Source organism: Silurus aristotelis (assembly GCF_946808225.1).
Source record: "Silurus aristotelis genome assembly, chromosome: 29".
NCBI classification, from domain to species: Eukaryota; Metazoa; Chordata; class Actinopteri; order Siluriformes; family Siluridae; genus Silurus; species Silurus aristotelis.
In genome coordinates this window covers 8,730,552-8,746,017 of record NC_139602.1, presented here as the reverse complement: position 1 = coordinate 8,746,017, position 15,466 = coordinate 8,730,552, and the positions used below count along the sequence as shown (strand labels likewise).

Sequence of the window (15,466 nt, the reverse complement as noted above, 5' to 3'; positions counted from 1 at the left end):
CATTTCCTGGCTCTCACACACCACAGATGTAGGCTAGTTAATAAAGCATACAATGAGCAGGGCAGAAGGAAAGAGAAGTCTGGGGTTAACGTAACTGAGACAGGGGGGAGTCAGTCATATAAATTCCCAGTCATCGTTTCAGTCATCTTTTTTCCCCCGATCATCAAATTTTTTTTGCTTGTGTTCTATATGGTGGTTGTTATTCCTGGATACATTCATCAAGTAACAAAATCTGAAATTCGTTTTCTATTAATATATATTAATATGATGTGAGGTCCAGTTACCAGCGTGAGTTGGGAGAAGTGAATGTTGAGTAGGGAGAAGTGAACAGTGAGTAGGGAGAAGTGAAAAGTGAGTGGGAGAAGGGCATTGTGAGAAGAGAAAGGTGAACAGTGAGAAGGGAATAGTGAGTAGGGAATTGTGAGTAACAAGAAGGGAATTTTGAGCAGGGAATTGTGAGTAGGGAGAAGGGAATAATGAGTAGGGAATTGTGAGTAGGGAGAAGTGAATAGTGAGTAGGGAGAAGTGAACAGTGAATGGAGAGAAGTAAACAGTGAGAAGGAAATTGTGAGTAAGGAATTGTGATTAGGGAGAAGGGAATTATAAGTAGGGAGAAGGTAAAAATGAATAGGGAGGGAGTAGTGTGGAACCCACAGTTGGAACGTGTTGGAAGTCACGTGGTCGGAGTCATGCCCCTGTCACATGCCCGTTGTTTTGGGCAGTCGGTGGGCGGGGCTAAGCGCCGCTCAGCTTCTCTATCTGCGAGTAGGAAGAAAGTTTCAGCGCTCCGCTTCAGCGTGTGTAACACGGGCCTGTGGAGGAAACCTGCAAGATCTGAGTTTTGAGGTGTAGGATGGAGATTCCAGCCATCAACCTGAAGGTAACTTTACTGACTTTGATCAACTTTGATTACTTTCACGCCGCACGATTATAAGTTCCGTGGTCGGTGTGAGAGCCGCGTTGAGCAGCTGCAGGGGGGAAGTGTTTACTAATCACATTCATTCCGTTTTATATAATCACATGTGAACAGAAAGTAGTGTGTTTCTATCTACTGTATCTATCTATATAAGAACATAGAAAACAATGTTAACCACGTCTCTGCCTGTCTGCCTGTCTGCCTGTCTGTCTGTCTGTCTGCCTGCCTGTCTGCCTGTCTGCCTGCCTGTCTGTCTGTCTGTCTGTTTGTTTGTCTGTTTGTCTGTCTGCCTGCCTGCCTGCCTGCCTGCCTGCCTGTTTGTCTGCCTGTTTGTCTGTCTGCATTCCTGTCTGCCTGTTTGTTTGTCTGTTTGTTTGTCTGTCTGTTTGTCTGCCTGCCTGCCTGCCTGTCTGTCTGTCTGTCTGTCTGTCTGCCTGTCTGTCTGCATTCCTGTCTGTCTGTCTGTCTGTCTGTCTGTCTAGTTTGAGGGCTTACCAAACACATACTTAAGAATGTTGCCTTACTGGGGACATTTGGATTATTTATTTATTTTTTATTTATTTATTAGGTTTCAGTGAAGGCATACCATTAATATCCTACAAAAATGTGAGAATTATATTAATGGTACCTCCAAAAAGTTCCTCACAATCATAGCATGTGTGTGTGTTTTTACAGGCCATCCTGGTGGTCCACTGGTTACTGACAATCTGGTGAGTGTGTCAAATGGCTCCTTGGTGATTCTTCTCCTCACCTACCCGAGGAATTTCTGCTGCTTCCTCGTCTTCTCCATGTCTTCTCCATTTCACCTCGTTTTTAGTTCAACACAAACCGAGGGCGTAAAAATTCCGGTGGTTCTACTTCTAGGCGTATGCATGGGTTCTAGGCATGAACACATTTTAGGGCAAGAGCGGGTAGAGATCATCAGATTTAGACAATACACAGGTTGAGAAGTGAAGTCAAAGATGTGCAGTCGTAAAGGTATTTCAACACTCATTCAAAGGCTCGGTTACAGATCAGATTGAGATCTGATTCACTCGGCGCTTTTGTCATTTTACGTGATATCTTTTGGACACACAACTAAAGCATAACTGATGACATGTCTGTTTCAGGGGGTGTGTACTAAAACAAACCAACAAGCCAAAGAATGTTTGCTGAGGGCCGTGTGCATTCGAGACATACCCGTGAAGCTCTTCCAGAAACCTTTACCAAGTGTTTAAAGAAATGACAAAAAAAAAACCCCACCAAAAATGTGTGGTGCAGATTTACTGAATATCAGCATTCAGTGTAAGCACAGGGTTAGGAATACAAGAATTGCCTTTTTAACAGTTCTGTAAACAAAAAACGAATATGGAGTAAGTGATATTTCCGACACAATCTAGCTAAAATAGATCCCGCTAGAGAAACTCCACAAACCTTATACCACTCCGACTAGCTTTCTATCGAGCCATATTAGAAAGTTCCTGGGTTTTTTTTATTATTTGATGAGCTTTCACATTTTAAGTCAAACATTATATTCCTGAAAGATGTCATTTGCCATGTTTGAAGATGACGTCGCTAATCTGCTTTGGTTTGTGGTGGTAGAAACAGCGGAAGTAATACATGCGTTGAAACATCCTGGGGTGGGTATTAGAAATATAAGCGTTCTTGGAATGTCGCTTGACCAGACAAATTAGCATAATTTAGTAGCTTAGTAAATAGTTTAAAATAGCTAGTTTTAGTGTGGAATGCAGGAAGGTGGTTTATTTTTTGAATATTTCTGCAGCCTGGTTGTCGATTTTCTTTTTTTCTTTTTTTTATTGTATTTTTTTTTATTATTTTTTCCTTTATATTGATCCATGTCATATTCGCCCTCTTCACAGGTGGGCCAAATCCCTGATGGTTCCTCAGTCGTGAAACAAACAGAAACATAGTTCCCCATACAGGATCTGGTAGAAAAATTATAGAAATCCACAGAGTGAAAAAATCTTGCCTACTGAATACTCAGTTTGTTTAAACAGTGTAACTTTAGATAAAAATATATATATATATTTTTTTTTATTTATATATATAAATATCTAATATGATTCCTAATGCTAATTGGTGGTCATGAGGCATGTCAAGATCTTCTGTGCAAATGTGATTACAATCTGGATATTTCTCCAGTGACTGGTTTCTCTAAGGTCCAACATTGTGTTGCAGTGAGTTGTGTAATGTAAATGTGTGTATGTGTGTGTGATCACAGGGGCTGCATGATGCCCTGGCTACCTTCTTCTTACATCTGGGCAAACGTCAGTGTGTTAGCTGTGGGTGTGTGGGCCGTGGCCCAGAGGGACTCTGTAGATGCCGTATTGATGGTACGTCACCTAAAAAGATATGGAGATCTATGTTTGTGAAATCAAAATGTATCGGGTAGCAAAAATAATGAAGAAAAAAAAAAAAAAGAATTCGAATGAAAAAAGAGTTGAAATAAATCAACACGTTTCTTTTGACTTTATTCTCTTCAGTTCCTGATTGGATTGTTGCTGACGATCGTACTTGACATCGTCCACTTTGCGATATTTTACTCGCTGAGCACCGGAGACTTGTTCCGCTTCAGCAGCGGCATGGCCATCCTCAGCCTCATCCTCAAGCCTTTCTCCTGCTTCTTCATCTATCAGATGTACCGTGAGCGAGGCGGAGAATATAACATCAACTTCGGTAAGTGGACGGCCACGAGGTATGCAAATGAGGACACTGCTATTTATTGACTCTTTTGCTCCTCAGCCAAACAGGAAAACAGATTTTGGTATATATTTCTTTACATTTCAAGAAAATTTCAGGTTGAATTAATTTAAAATAAAACCCGTGGATGAATCCGGCTATTGTCAAAGCGAAGGATTGCTTAACATGTGGTGTGTTGAGATGCATGTGCTCATCCTGTGTCGCTTCCAGCTCTATTGCTTTGACCTACTTTGTTTTCTGGCCTCCCTCAGTGTGCGTTAATTCCGTGTAACACTGTGTAGTAGACGGATTGAGCCAAAGGACGAGTGTAAATGAATTAGCGAGACAGTCACAAGATAAATGCCTGGTCCAAAGCTAAAATTCCCCAGAGATAAAGAATTTAAATGGTCCCATACTCTATACTTGATCCTTGGAACAGATCCAAAGCGGAATGTTTTCATATCAGAAACAAGGTGAATATCTCCTGCAGATGTGATGTATGCATGTACGTTTTATTTATTTATTTATTTATTTTTAAATGTTACACACCTTATTTCACTCAAGTTGCTGACACAGCAGGTTGATATGAAATATCGCACAGCTGCCATGCATCAAATAACACCCCGAAGTCGGTAAGTACCTCTTGCTTTTGGTCGGGTTTTAGATTTAGCGAGTGTTTCTTAATCCTGCAGTACTGCTGGCTCTTTTCCCTTTTATAAAAAAAATAAATAAATAAAAGTTCACCTGATTCAGCTTTCAGCTCAATGACACACTAATTTGTCAAGTCACATGAGTTCAAGCAGAAATGCAATAAGCTGTACAGGATCAGGACCAGGAAATTGGTCTAATATAGAAAGTATTTTATACAGCTTTATCTGGCATATATACAGTGAGGAAAATAAGTATTTGAACACCCTGCTATTTTGCAAGTTCTCCCACTTAGAAATCATGGAGGGGTCTGAAATTGTCATCGTAGGTGCATGTCCACTGCGAGAGACATAATCTAAAAAAAAAAATCCAGAAATCACAATGTATGATTTTTTTAACTATTTATTTGTATGATACAGCTGCAAATAAGTATTTGAACACCTGAGAAAGTCAATGTTAATATTTGGTACAGTAGCCTTTGTTTGCAATTACAGAGGTCAAACGTTTCCTGTAGTTTTTCACCAGGTTTGCACACACTACAGGAGGGATTTTGGCCCACTCCTCCACACAGATCTTCTCTAGATCAGTCAGGTTTCTGGCCTGTCGCTGAGAAACACGGAGTTTAAGCTTCCTCCAAAGATTCTCTATTGGGTTTAGGTCTGGAGACTGCCTAGGCCACGCCAGAACCTTGATATGCTTCTTACAGAGCCACTCCTTGGTTATCCTGGCTGTGTGCTTTGGGTCATTGTCATGTTGGAAGACCCAGCCTCGACTCATCTTCAATGCTCTAACTGGGGGAAGGAGGTTGTTCCCCAAAATCTCGCAATACATGGCCCCGGTCATCCTCTCCTTAATACAGTGCAGTCGCCCTGTCCTATTTGCAGAAAAACACCCCCAAAGCATGATGCTACCACCCCCATGCTTCACAGTAGGGATGGTGTACTTGGGATGGTACTCATCATTCGTCTTCCTCCAAACACGTTTAGTGGAATTATGACCCAAAAGTTCTATTTTGGTCTCATCTGACCACATGACTTTCTCCCATGACTCCTCTGGATCATCGGCAAACTTAACGTGCCTGGACATGTGCTGGTTTACGCAGGGGAACCTTCCGTGCCATGCATGATTTCAAACCATGACGTCTTAGTGTATTACCAACAGTAACCTTGGAAACGGTGGTCCCAGCTCTTTTCAGGTCATTGACCAGCTCCTCCTGTGTAGTTCTGGGCTGATTTCTCACCTTCCTTAGGATCATTGAGACCCCACGAGGTGAGATCTTGCATGGAGCCCCAGTCCGAGGGCGATTGACAGTCATGTTTAGCTTCTTCCATTTTCTAATGATTGCTCCAACAGTGGACCTTTTTTCACCAAGCTGCTTGGCAATTTCCCCGTAGCCCTTTCCAGCCTTGTGGAGGTGTACAATTTTGTCTCTAGTGTCTTTGGACAGCTCTTTGGTCTTGGCCATGTTAGTAGTTGGATTCTTACTGATTGTATGGGGTGGACAGGTGTCTTTATGCAGCTAACGACCTCAAACAGGTGCATCTATTCATTCATTCATTTTCTCCCGCTTATCCGTAAATCCGGGTCGCGGGGGCAGCAGTCTAAGCAGGCCCCCGCCTTCGACTGCTGCCCAATCCTCACAGCACCGTCCCTTACGGTTCCTCCCACAGGTGGTGAGCCCACAGGAAGGCGGCCCCACGTCACACCGACGTCAGGGACCTTGATATTTCCCTCGTAAGGGACCCCCGGAGCATAGAGGGTTAAGGGCCTTGCTCAAGGGCCCAAGAGTGGCAGCCTGGCGATACCGGGGCTTGAACCCCAGACCTTCCGATCGGCAACCCAGTGCCTTAACCGCTGGAGCCACCACTCCCCCACACCACAGGTGCATCTAATTTAGGATAATAAATGTAGTGGACGTGGACATTTTAAAGGCAGACTAACAGGTCTTTGAGGGCCAGAATTCTAGCTGATAGACAGGTGTTCAAACACCTATTTGCAGCTGTATCATACAAATAAATAGTTTAAAAATCATATATTGTGATTTCTGGATTTTTTTTTTTAGATTATGTCTCTCACAGTGGACATGCACCTACGATGACAATTTCAGACCCCTCCATGATTTTTAAGTGGGAGAATTTGCAAAATAGCAGAGTGTTCTAATACTTATTTTCCTTACTGTGTATATGTGTATATATATATATAATGTGTATATACACTATATTTCCAAAAGTATTGGGTCACCCGACCTTTCCTGCTCTATGTGGTTCTTTTCCAAACTGTTACCACAAAGCTGGAGAAGCTCAATCGTACAGGACGTCTTTAGATGCACTTCATTACAATTCTGCATTCACTTGAACTTGGAAACCCAAATCCTTTTCCAGCATGGGAATGCCCCTGTGCACAAAGTGAGGTCCTTGAAAGATCTGATCTGCATGATCTACATCAGTACCTGCATTTCATAACACCCTGGTGGCTGATGAACACAAATATCCATAAGTTTACTCCAAAATCTAGTGGAACATCTTCCCAGAAGAGTGGAGGAATTATAAGAGGAAATTGGGAGGGAATGTGGAATGCGATGCTCAAAAATCACATAACATACTTATGACCAGGTGACCCAATACATATATATATATATATGTCAATGGAATATGCGTTGCGTTCATTAATTGACGATGGAATAATAAGTCTGTAGATGCAGAATTGAAAGATGATGCAGTTTACTTTTACTTTTATGACTTAACTAATCAATTTGCTGACTGGCTGAATAATTATTCAGTTGGATGGTTAATCAGTTAATTAGTTCAATAGAAAGTTACTTAATTATTTAGTTAGTCAAATATTTTGTTAGTCAGTTAATTTTGAAATTAATTACATCTTTAAGTTACTTTGTTAGATAATTATTAAATGAATTAGATCTTAATTAGTTAGTTTATTAGGAATGCCACAAAATTATGGACACCAAAAAAGGTATAAACAAAACAAAAATACATGAATCAATTTCCACAGAGAAATTTTTCGGTATTTATTAAAGATACATACTGTGTGTGTTCTTGCTTATTAAGCTCCCAGTTTCTCAGGACTATACTTCAGGCTTGGCAGGTTTGCTGTATATATTTATGTTTAAAAACTGAGTTCATCAGAGTTAAAACCACAAGAACACCAGCATAAACTTCTGTATCTTCGGATTTTCATAGCTGCACATACAGATATACAGATACATATTTATAAAAATGTCTATTTTTATTGCTGTCTGTTTTCACCTGTCTGTTTTTTAGTCACCCCGTCCTCACTGTTTTGTTTTCCTGCTTTTCTGCTCCCTCTGTCTGTCCATCTTATCTCGGTATCACTTTTTCCTGTCAGACCTGGAGACATCAGTGGACAGTCGTTGCACCACCGACAGCGCTGATACCACTTTCCTTGGGCGACGATACTGAAAGCTTCCTCACTTCCTCTCTTTACTCTTAATTTCTGTGTTTGTGAAGCCAATCAGACACTTTGTTTGTGTAAGCTATAAATTATTGTGGTGTGTGTGTTTGCCTGTTTGTGCGTTTGTGTGTGTGTGTGTGTGATTTGCCGCATGTTTGTTCTGATAAACACAGAGATGAAATGTCAAAACCAACGATGTAAATGCTTTTCAGAAATCCATCGACGCATGCCCAATCTGTGCGTTTAGTCACTTGTGAGTGAGCCACAGGGAATGTGATGAACAGCATACAATTTGATTGTGGAGAAAAAAAACCCAGGATAAAATGTAAATGAAATCGCTGCCAAAACGCTAGCTTGAACTCAATGTCCAAGTGGGCATGCTAATATTCTAATGAGCATCTGAAAATATAACACCTGTCTAAAACGTGTAGCTGGAATGATCAATGCGAAACAATGACACCAGTAAGTCTTCTACAGTTGAGTGTATAAAAACAAGTCATAGTGTCAGAATTTTGCCATTTTATAATTTTATGAACAAAACTGCCAGATACCCAAAGTGAAAGAAAGTTAGTTAGTTACTTTGCATAACGATCCAATAAGAGTTTTGCTAGTTGGAAAAAAAAATCCGTCTGCCTACAGCTCGGTAATAAAATGACGCTTTTAATCATAAATGCAATCCTACAATTACTGAAACATTTGTGCAACTTCTCATTGAAAGTAACTGCGCATGAGGCATCAACAGACATGTGCCTTTTGTTCACAAAAATCATGAGTAAGAGCGTTAAAATGGGAATTTTCAAAGGTTTATAAACTTGTATTGCTTAGGCTAGGATGTATTAATGTTCTTGCTAGTAGTTCTTTAGACGGCCATTAGGATAGTAAAGCAAAAATTTGCTGTGTATGGCTTAACTTGTAAGGAGAACGTTATGTTGTAGTTATGTTATTTTTTTAATCTTAGAGTTAAAACTTTTGAGCTACAACGTGAGAAGTACATCGCCGGTTAGCATAAGGTTTATAACCTTGTATTTCTTAGGCTAGAATGCACAGTATTACTGTTCTATCTAGTAGGTATTTAGAATGTATTAGGCATTAATTAAATATCCATTAGATAACAAGTGAAGAAAAGTATTGGCTTAACTTGGCTTAACCTTTGAGTTTTTAACTTTGAGTTCGAACTGTGATGAGTGATGTAACTTTACCTCAGAAAATCATTGAACTTGTAGTTACAGTAGTAGATTAAACAGAATGCCATTTTGCTGATTGATGAAAAGGAAATTCAAGTATATACAATATTACTTACTGCTTACGTACTGCTTTTATTTATTCTCAAAGCTTTGAGCAGCCGTGTTAATTTGAATTTGGATGGAAGTTTTAAGTCAGTTTTGAGTTTTATTCTAACGCAGCATTTTTATTTAAGGTATGTTTGTCTCCAATATCCAAACACTGTGGAATTTAAAGTTTACTTGAACAGTTGCACATGATTTTATAGGTAGAGTAAGGGAACAAGCAATATCAGATTTTTCATTTGTAAACTTTTACGCAAAGTTTAAAAAAATTTAATTTTTGAGCACCGAAAATTGTAAATATTTGCAATTTAAATGTATGCATTGAAGGTTTGCTACTTATTTATTCTTTGTACACGTAGTTACTTTTAATAGATAGCAACAACTGGGTTGAATTTGACCTGCATTTATTTATTGTTATTTTATTTTTGGGGGATTTCAAGCTGTATTTTAATAAATCATACTAAAAAAAAACAGTGTAATTCTTTTTCTTCTAAATGGGAATGTCTCCAGAATAGGAATTTCAATATGAATTTTTTTTATATACAGCACTAGTCAACAGTTTGGAAACACCTAAAATTTTGTTTTTTTTGAGACACATAAATGTTCTTTTTGTTTCTATGCAACAAACTAGGTAAAAGACCAAATCACACAAAAAATTGGACAGTGAATGACTGGAAGAAAAGATCTTTGGTTGGACAGATGAGTCTCGATTTTGACTTTTTTGTCTCTAACAGAGGAACTTGTGTAAAACACAAAAAAGCTTAATGGTTTGGGGTTGTTTTGAAGCAGGGAAGGTTGGAGAATTATTTCAGGTGAAAGGAATACTGATAATAGAACATGGCTACCATTCCATACTTTAACACCATGTACTTGCGCCTGGACTGAAGCTAATTGGAACCGATTTCACCATACAGCCAGACAATGACTTGAAGCGTATGTCTAAGCTCTGTAAGTGTTATTTAGAGAGCAAACCGCTTACTAGTGTATTTATTTTTCAAAGAAAATGACGAACTTTTGTATATTTGTCAAAGTGAATTGTCATACTGTTAAATTGTTTATAAATGAAAGGAACATAGATATGTCTCTCAAAAACCATAAAGGTATTTCCAAACTATTGACAGAAACTATATGAAATACTTGACAGCTAGATGCAAGATTCACATTTATATGTATACTTGATAATGACATGATTTTATATGGTTTTTTTTTTTGTTTGTTTTAAATGTTTTGATACAAAAACACATTTAATGTAAATTAGACCAAAAACTGAGCATCCGGGATCCCAGGAAAAACTAATATATATATATATATATATATATATATATATATATATATATATATATATTAGTGTGTGTGTGTGTGTGTGTGTGTGTGTGTGTGTGTGTGTGTATATATATATATATATATATATATATATATATTAGTGTATGTATGTGTATATATATATATTAGTGTATGTATGTGTATATATATATATGTGTATGTATATAAATGCTTTATATTCTATTTAAATATCCAGCTTTCTTGATAGAAATTACTATTAATATATTTTCAATAAATTTTGTTTATGTTCTAGCTACTTAAACCATTCTATTTTTTGTTTCCTGGTAGGCATTAGCAGCAAAAATTAGCTGTTTAATAAGAATTTAGATATTTCTGTTGCATTTAGATTACTATGGTTCTTTTCACTCTTATTTATTTGTTTTTATTTATTTAACATTTTTCTCCAAATCTCTTTACTTCAGTTCATGTGCGAAAATGACGAGATTTTATTTAATTTAAAAAGCGATCCTGTGGTATTTATTGTGATTTAATTCACATAAAGTCCCTATTTTGTTTTTATTATTATATTTATATATTAATATATCATTAATACATTATATTATATTTTTAAAACTCTTTTTTTTTTTTTTTTTTTAAAGACAAGTTCAACACAAAGAGAATTGTTTCTTTCTTAAATACATCATAGAACATTTTACGTTTCGTTTAATGTGACGTTTAAAATGTATGAAATTTGTTATTCGTTACTTTTCAGAGATTTATTTCTTTTTTTAGGAGGCTCCAGTCTGATTTGGCTTTTTAGAAGGTGAATTGAATAGCAGTGAATTGTCAAAAAAAAAAAAAATTATAATAAATTATTAAATAAAACCCCAGTTTAAAGCCAGTTTAATGGTGTATTGCAATGTTTAGTGGAACCATATGCTGTATCAAAAAGTGGTACAATTCCTTTTTTTTTTTTTTTTTTTAATATTCTGAGTGTGTGTGTGTTAGTGATGTTACATTCTGGTATCATTTTATATATATATATACACTGTTTTTATTAAAAGTGGAAGAAAATTGAGAGTAAATTTACCAGAACACTTCCTAGATCCCTGCTTGCCCTCTAAATCCAGATGTCCTCCATTGTCTCCCCAGGTTTTCCGACAGTGACCCAGAACCGAGACACTTATCAGTCCATCGACCAGCAGGGCCAATCAGACAACACGCCCGGGCCAATTATTCAAGGAGAGGACCAGAAGCATGGAGTGCGAGCTTACTGATTTATGTCTTTACTCATTGTCTGTTTTAAAAAAAATGGTCACTGCTTTTCTGGGGAAACAAAACATAAACCGAACCATGTTACTGAAGCGTAGCATTACTTGTTACTGTAATCAGTACATTTGTGTTTTTTGCCTGAAATGGTGAAAGTTTTCAACATGTTGCTTTTAAAATTAATTTAGTTTTCAAGTGAATGTAAAATATGTACACATATGTACCCTGTGCACAAGCCCAGCTCCATGAAGGTTAAATAGTTTGGAGAGGGAGATCTCATGTGTCATCATCACAACTTTGACCTCAATCCTATTGTACACCCATATGATGAATTGTAATACCGCACCCCAAGCCTCCTCACCCTACAACAACAGTAGCTGATAGGCCGGTTTCATCCATATTGTGTGTGTGTGTGTGTGTGTGTGTGTGTGTGTGTGTGTGTATATGATTTTATATACAGTATAATATATATATATATATATATATATACACACACACAGTGCATTTGGAAATTATTCATTGTTTTATGTTACGGCTTTATTCCAAAATATATTAAATTCTAATTAAAAATGAAAAATCAAATGTACATACGTTTTTACAGCCGTTGCAATGAAACTTTGAATTGAGCTTAGGGGCATCCTTTTTTCCACTGATCAGCCTAGAGATGTTCTACAACTCGTAATAAATTCAGTTGTGGACATGATTTGGAAAGGCAAACATGAGTCTATATAAGGGTCCCACTGTTAACATGTCAGAGCACAAACCAAGCCATGAAGTCCAAGGAATTGTCTGTAGACCTCAAAAGACAGGATTGTATTGATGCACAGATCTGGGGAAGTATACAGAAAAATTTGAGCACAGTGGCCTCCATCATCCATAAATGGAAGAAGATTGGAACCAATAGTACTCTTCCTAGAGCGGAGCTGCCTGGCCAAACTGAGCGATCATGGGAGAGGGGCCTTAGGCAGGGAATTGACCAAGAACCTGATGGTCACTCTGAAACAGCTCCAGCGTTTCTCTGTGGAGAGAGGAGGACCTTCCAGAAAAACAACCATCTCTGCAGCACTCCACCAATCAGGCCTGTATGGTAGAGTTGCCAAATAAAAGCCACTCCTCAAAAGCCTCATGACAACCCGCTTAGAGTTTGCCGAAAGGCAACTGAAGGATTTTCAGACAAAATGAGAAACAAAATTCTCTGGTCTGATAAAAAAAAAGATGGAACTCTTTGGCATGAATGCCAAGTGTCATGTCTGGAGGAAACCCGGCACCGCTTATCACCTGACCAATACCATCCCTACAGTGAAGCATGGTGGTGGCAACATCATACTGTGGGGCTGTTTTTTAGTGGCAGGAACTGGGAGACTGAGGTTGTAGGGAAAGATAAATGCAGCAATGTACAGATGCATCCTTGATGAAAAAAAAAAAAAACTTGCTTCAGAGCGCGCTGGACCTTAGAATGGGGGGACAGTTCATCGTCCAACAGGACAACGACCCCAAGTGGACGTTGAGTGGACCAGTCAGAGCCCAGACTTGAACCCGATTGAACATCTCTGGAGAGATCTAAAAATAGCTGTGCCCCATCCAATTTGATGGAGCTTGAGAGGTTCTGTAAAGAAGAATGGGAGAAACTGCCTCAAAATCGGTGTGCTAAGCTTGTAGCATCAAACTCAAAAAGACTTGAGGCTGTAATTGGTGCCAAAGGAGCTTCAGCAAAGTATTGATCAAAGGCAGTGAATACTAACGTACATGTGAATTTTTTTATGAAAAAATAATAACACTTTTTCACACCATCATCAATTTGTTGAATAAACATCATAACATATAAATAAAAATATAATATAATTACTTTTCTCATGATCTATACCCTACTGTTACAGAGACTTTACACTATTTAGTAATGCTTTTGCAATTTCCTCTTGTTACAGTCCACTTCCTGTTTATAAGCTGACTGCATTCGCATGGATCAGTTCCCCATTTAGTAATTTCACATTCATGTTGGTCAACTGTCTTTGATCTCTACATAAGCATTATGCACTACGTGATGTTCAGCCTGATGTGTGACATGTGATTGGTCACGTTCAGTTTTCATTGGATCACATTGAGGTCATTTGCTCATTTTGGAGTTTCCATTATCTGACTGCAGGCTCTTTTTGCTCTTATGCAATAATGCCTAATAAAATAATTGTCTGCAGTGTAATATCAGAACAGTTTTATTTATCAGCTACCCAGTCAGCAAACAAATTTGGCCCAGATTTGGCATTCATCTGGCACAGCTGGAATTCATCCAGCACTGGCATACTGCATGTGGGCCAAACATGGCCCGGTTTGGCAGAGGTGGTACTGTTTTTAAGGCAGCTCACAAGACATGGGCCAGATGTCATTTAGGACCAATTATATTTAACTTGGCTGAGACTTGTTGCTGATTGTGTTTGCCGGAGCTGGGCCAGAGAAAATTGCTATGTGGGTAGAGAGTGGGCAGTAATTACAATGTATAAATATATAAACAACATATATTTGAACAACAGTTCATGGACACCTGGCCATAAGATTGATATGTGCTTTTTGAACATCCCATTCCACATTTAGTCCCCATTTACTGCTATAATAATCTCCACTCTTCTGAGAAGATGTTTCACCAAATTTTGGAGTGTGCTTGTGTAGATTTGTGCTCATTCAGCCATAAGGGTGTAAGTAAAGTCAGGTACTGATGTAGTTGAGGTGAGGAGGCCTGGGGTGCCGTCAATGTTCAATGTTCGAGTTGAGCTCAGAGCTCCAAAGCAGGAGTTCTTCCACTACAACCCATGTAAAACCATATCTTCATGTAGATAGGAACAGGTTCAACTCTGCTAGCTCAAGTAAAGGGAATTTGTAATGCTACCACATCCAAAGACATTTTATACAATTGTGTGCCTCCAGCTTTGTGGTAATACTTTGGGGAGGAACCTTATATGGATGGCCAAGTCAAGTGTGCCAATACTTTTGTGTGAATAGTATCATGTATAATGGCTACATCTACAGGTTGCTCCAAAACTATGAATTTTTTTGTGCATACTTTCCATTTTATTTCTCTCCTCTATATGATCTCAGCACTTCTCTTTTTTTCATGGTTTCTATTTTAGAATTATACACATTATTGTTCTCATCTCCCAATAGACTCATTAGCGGTTTCCATAGGAACTACGCTGCCTGATAAGGAGACAACCATTAGTTATTTATGCTGCATATCCGTACGGATAACGTTTCGGCGCTTGGTGCCTGCAGTGGCAAAAGATGCGGGCTCAATTAGATCGCTGCTAATGAGAAACACAGGAAGGTGACGGTTAGACGGCTGATTATCAGGCTCATGCTTCTGCCTGAGCTGTTATTATTTTCTTCCTATGCAGATAGAGATCGTTTATCCTGTGTCCTCATTAGCACCCGAATGGCTGGTCAGAGAGCCGGGGCTGATGCGGAATACTAATTATAACTACGGTTGGGTTTCTTTAGAGATAGTTGTTAGGATTGCTAATGATACAACAATCATAAGAACACAAGTTCAGCATTTTATTTTATCTCATTAATACTTGCTGCTTCTTTAAACGTGTAGGTTTTTTAATTGGAGCTAATGCAATTACAGTTGCGTTCAATTTTTTCCGTGTTTTTGCATCACATATCTTCTGTACTAAGCAAAATTTGCAATTCCCAGTGTTTCACACTCTTTTCCTGCACATGCCAGCGCTTGGGAAAGCTCTTAATTGTAGCTGCCTGTTAATGGGTTTTTGCTGGTAAGTAGCTAACGGCTGGTAAAAGCTGTATGTACGAGCAAAAATAGACCGACCTATAAGTAGAAATAAATTGAAACATTTTTAGGAATATAAATGATACAGAAAGTATGAGAAAATACAGGTTGTGAGCTGCTCTGGATGATACCTGGGACCATCCCAGGCCACCAAGAAAGCATATACTGTATATATAATGTGCATTATAAGCCTTGATG

At 38.4% G+C, this 15,466-nt stretch overlaps 1 protein-coding gene across 1 annotated transcript; it reads left to right on the top strand.

Annotated features, from left to right (window-relative positions):
- Window positions 1-724: 724 nt before the first annotated feature.
- On the top strand, window positions 725-11,585 carry agtrap (angiotensin II receptor-associated protein). Its single transcript, XM_083535433.1, has 5 exons — window positions 725-880; window positions 1,592-1,626; window positions 3,138-3,249; window positions 3,400-3,592; window positions 11,374-11,585. The coding sequence occupies exons 1-5, from the start codon at window positions 854-856 to the stop codon at window positions 11,496-11,498; spliced, it is 492 nt and encodes a 163-aa protein (XP_083391559.1). The 5' UTR covers window positions 725-853; the 3' UTR covers window positions 11,499-11,585.
- The last annotated feature ends 3,881 nt before the right edge of the window (window positions 11,586-15,466 follow it).

Excerpts from the sequence above, each read along its gene's own strand:
- agtrap (XM_083535433.1), top strand. The coding sequence starts at position 854 with ATGGAGATTCCAGCCATCAACCTGAAG. Across the intron at positions 1,627-3,137 it reads CACTGGTTACTGACAATCTG|GGGCTGCATGATGCCCTGGC; the intron begins GTGAGTGTGTCA and ends GTGTGATCACAG. Across the intron at positions 3,250-3,399 it reads CTGTAGATGCCGTATTGATG|TTCCTGATTGGATTGTTGCT; the intron begins GTACGTCACCTA and ends TATTCTCTTCAG.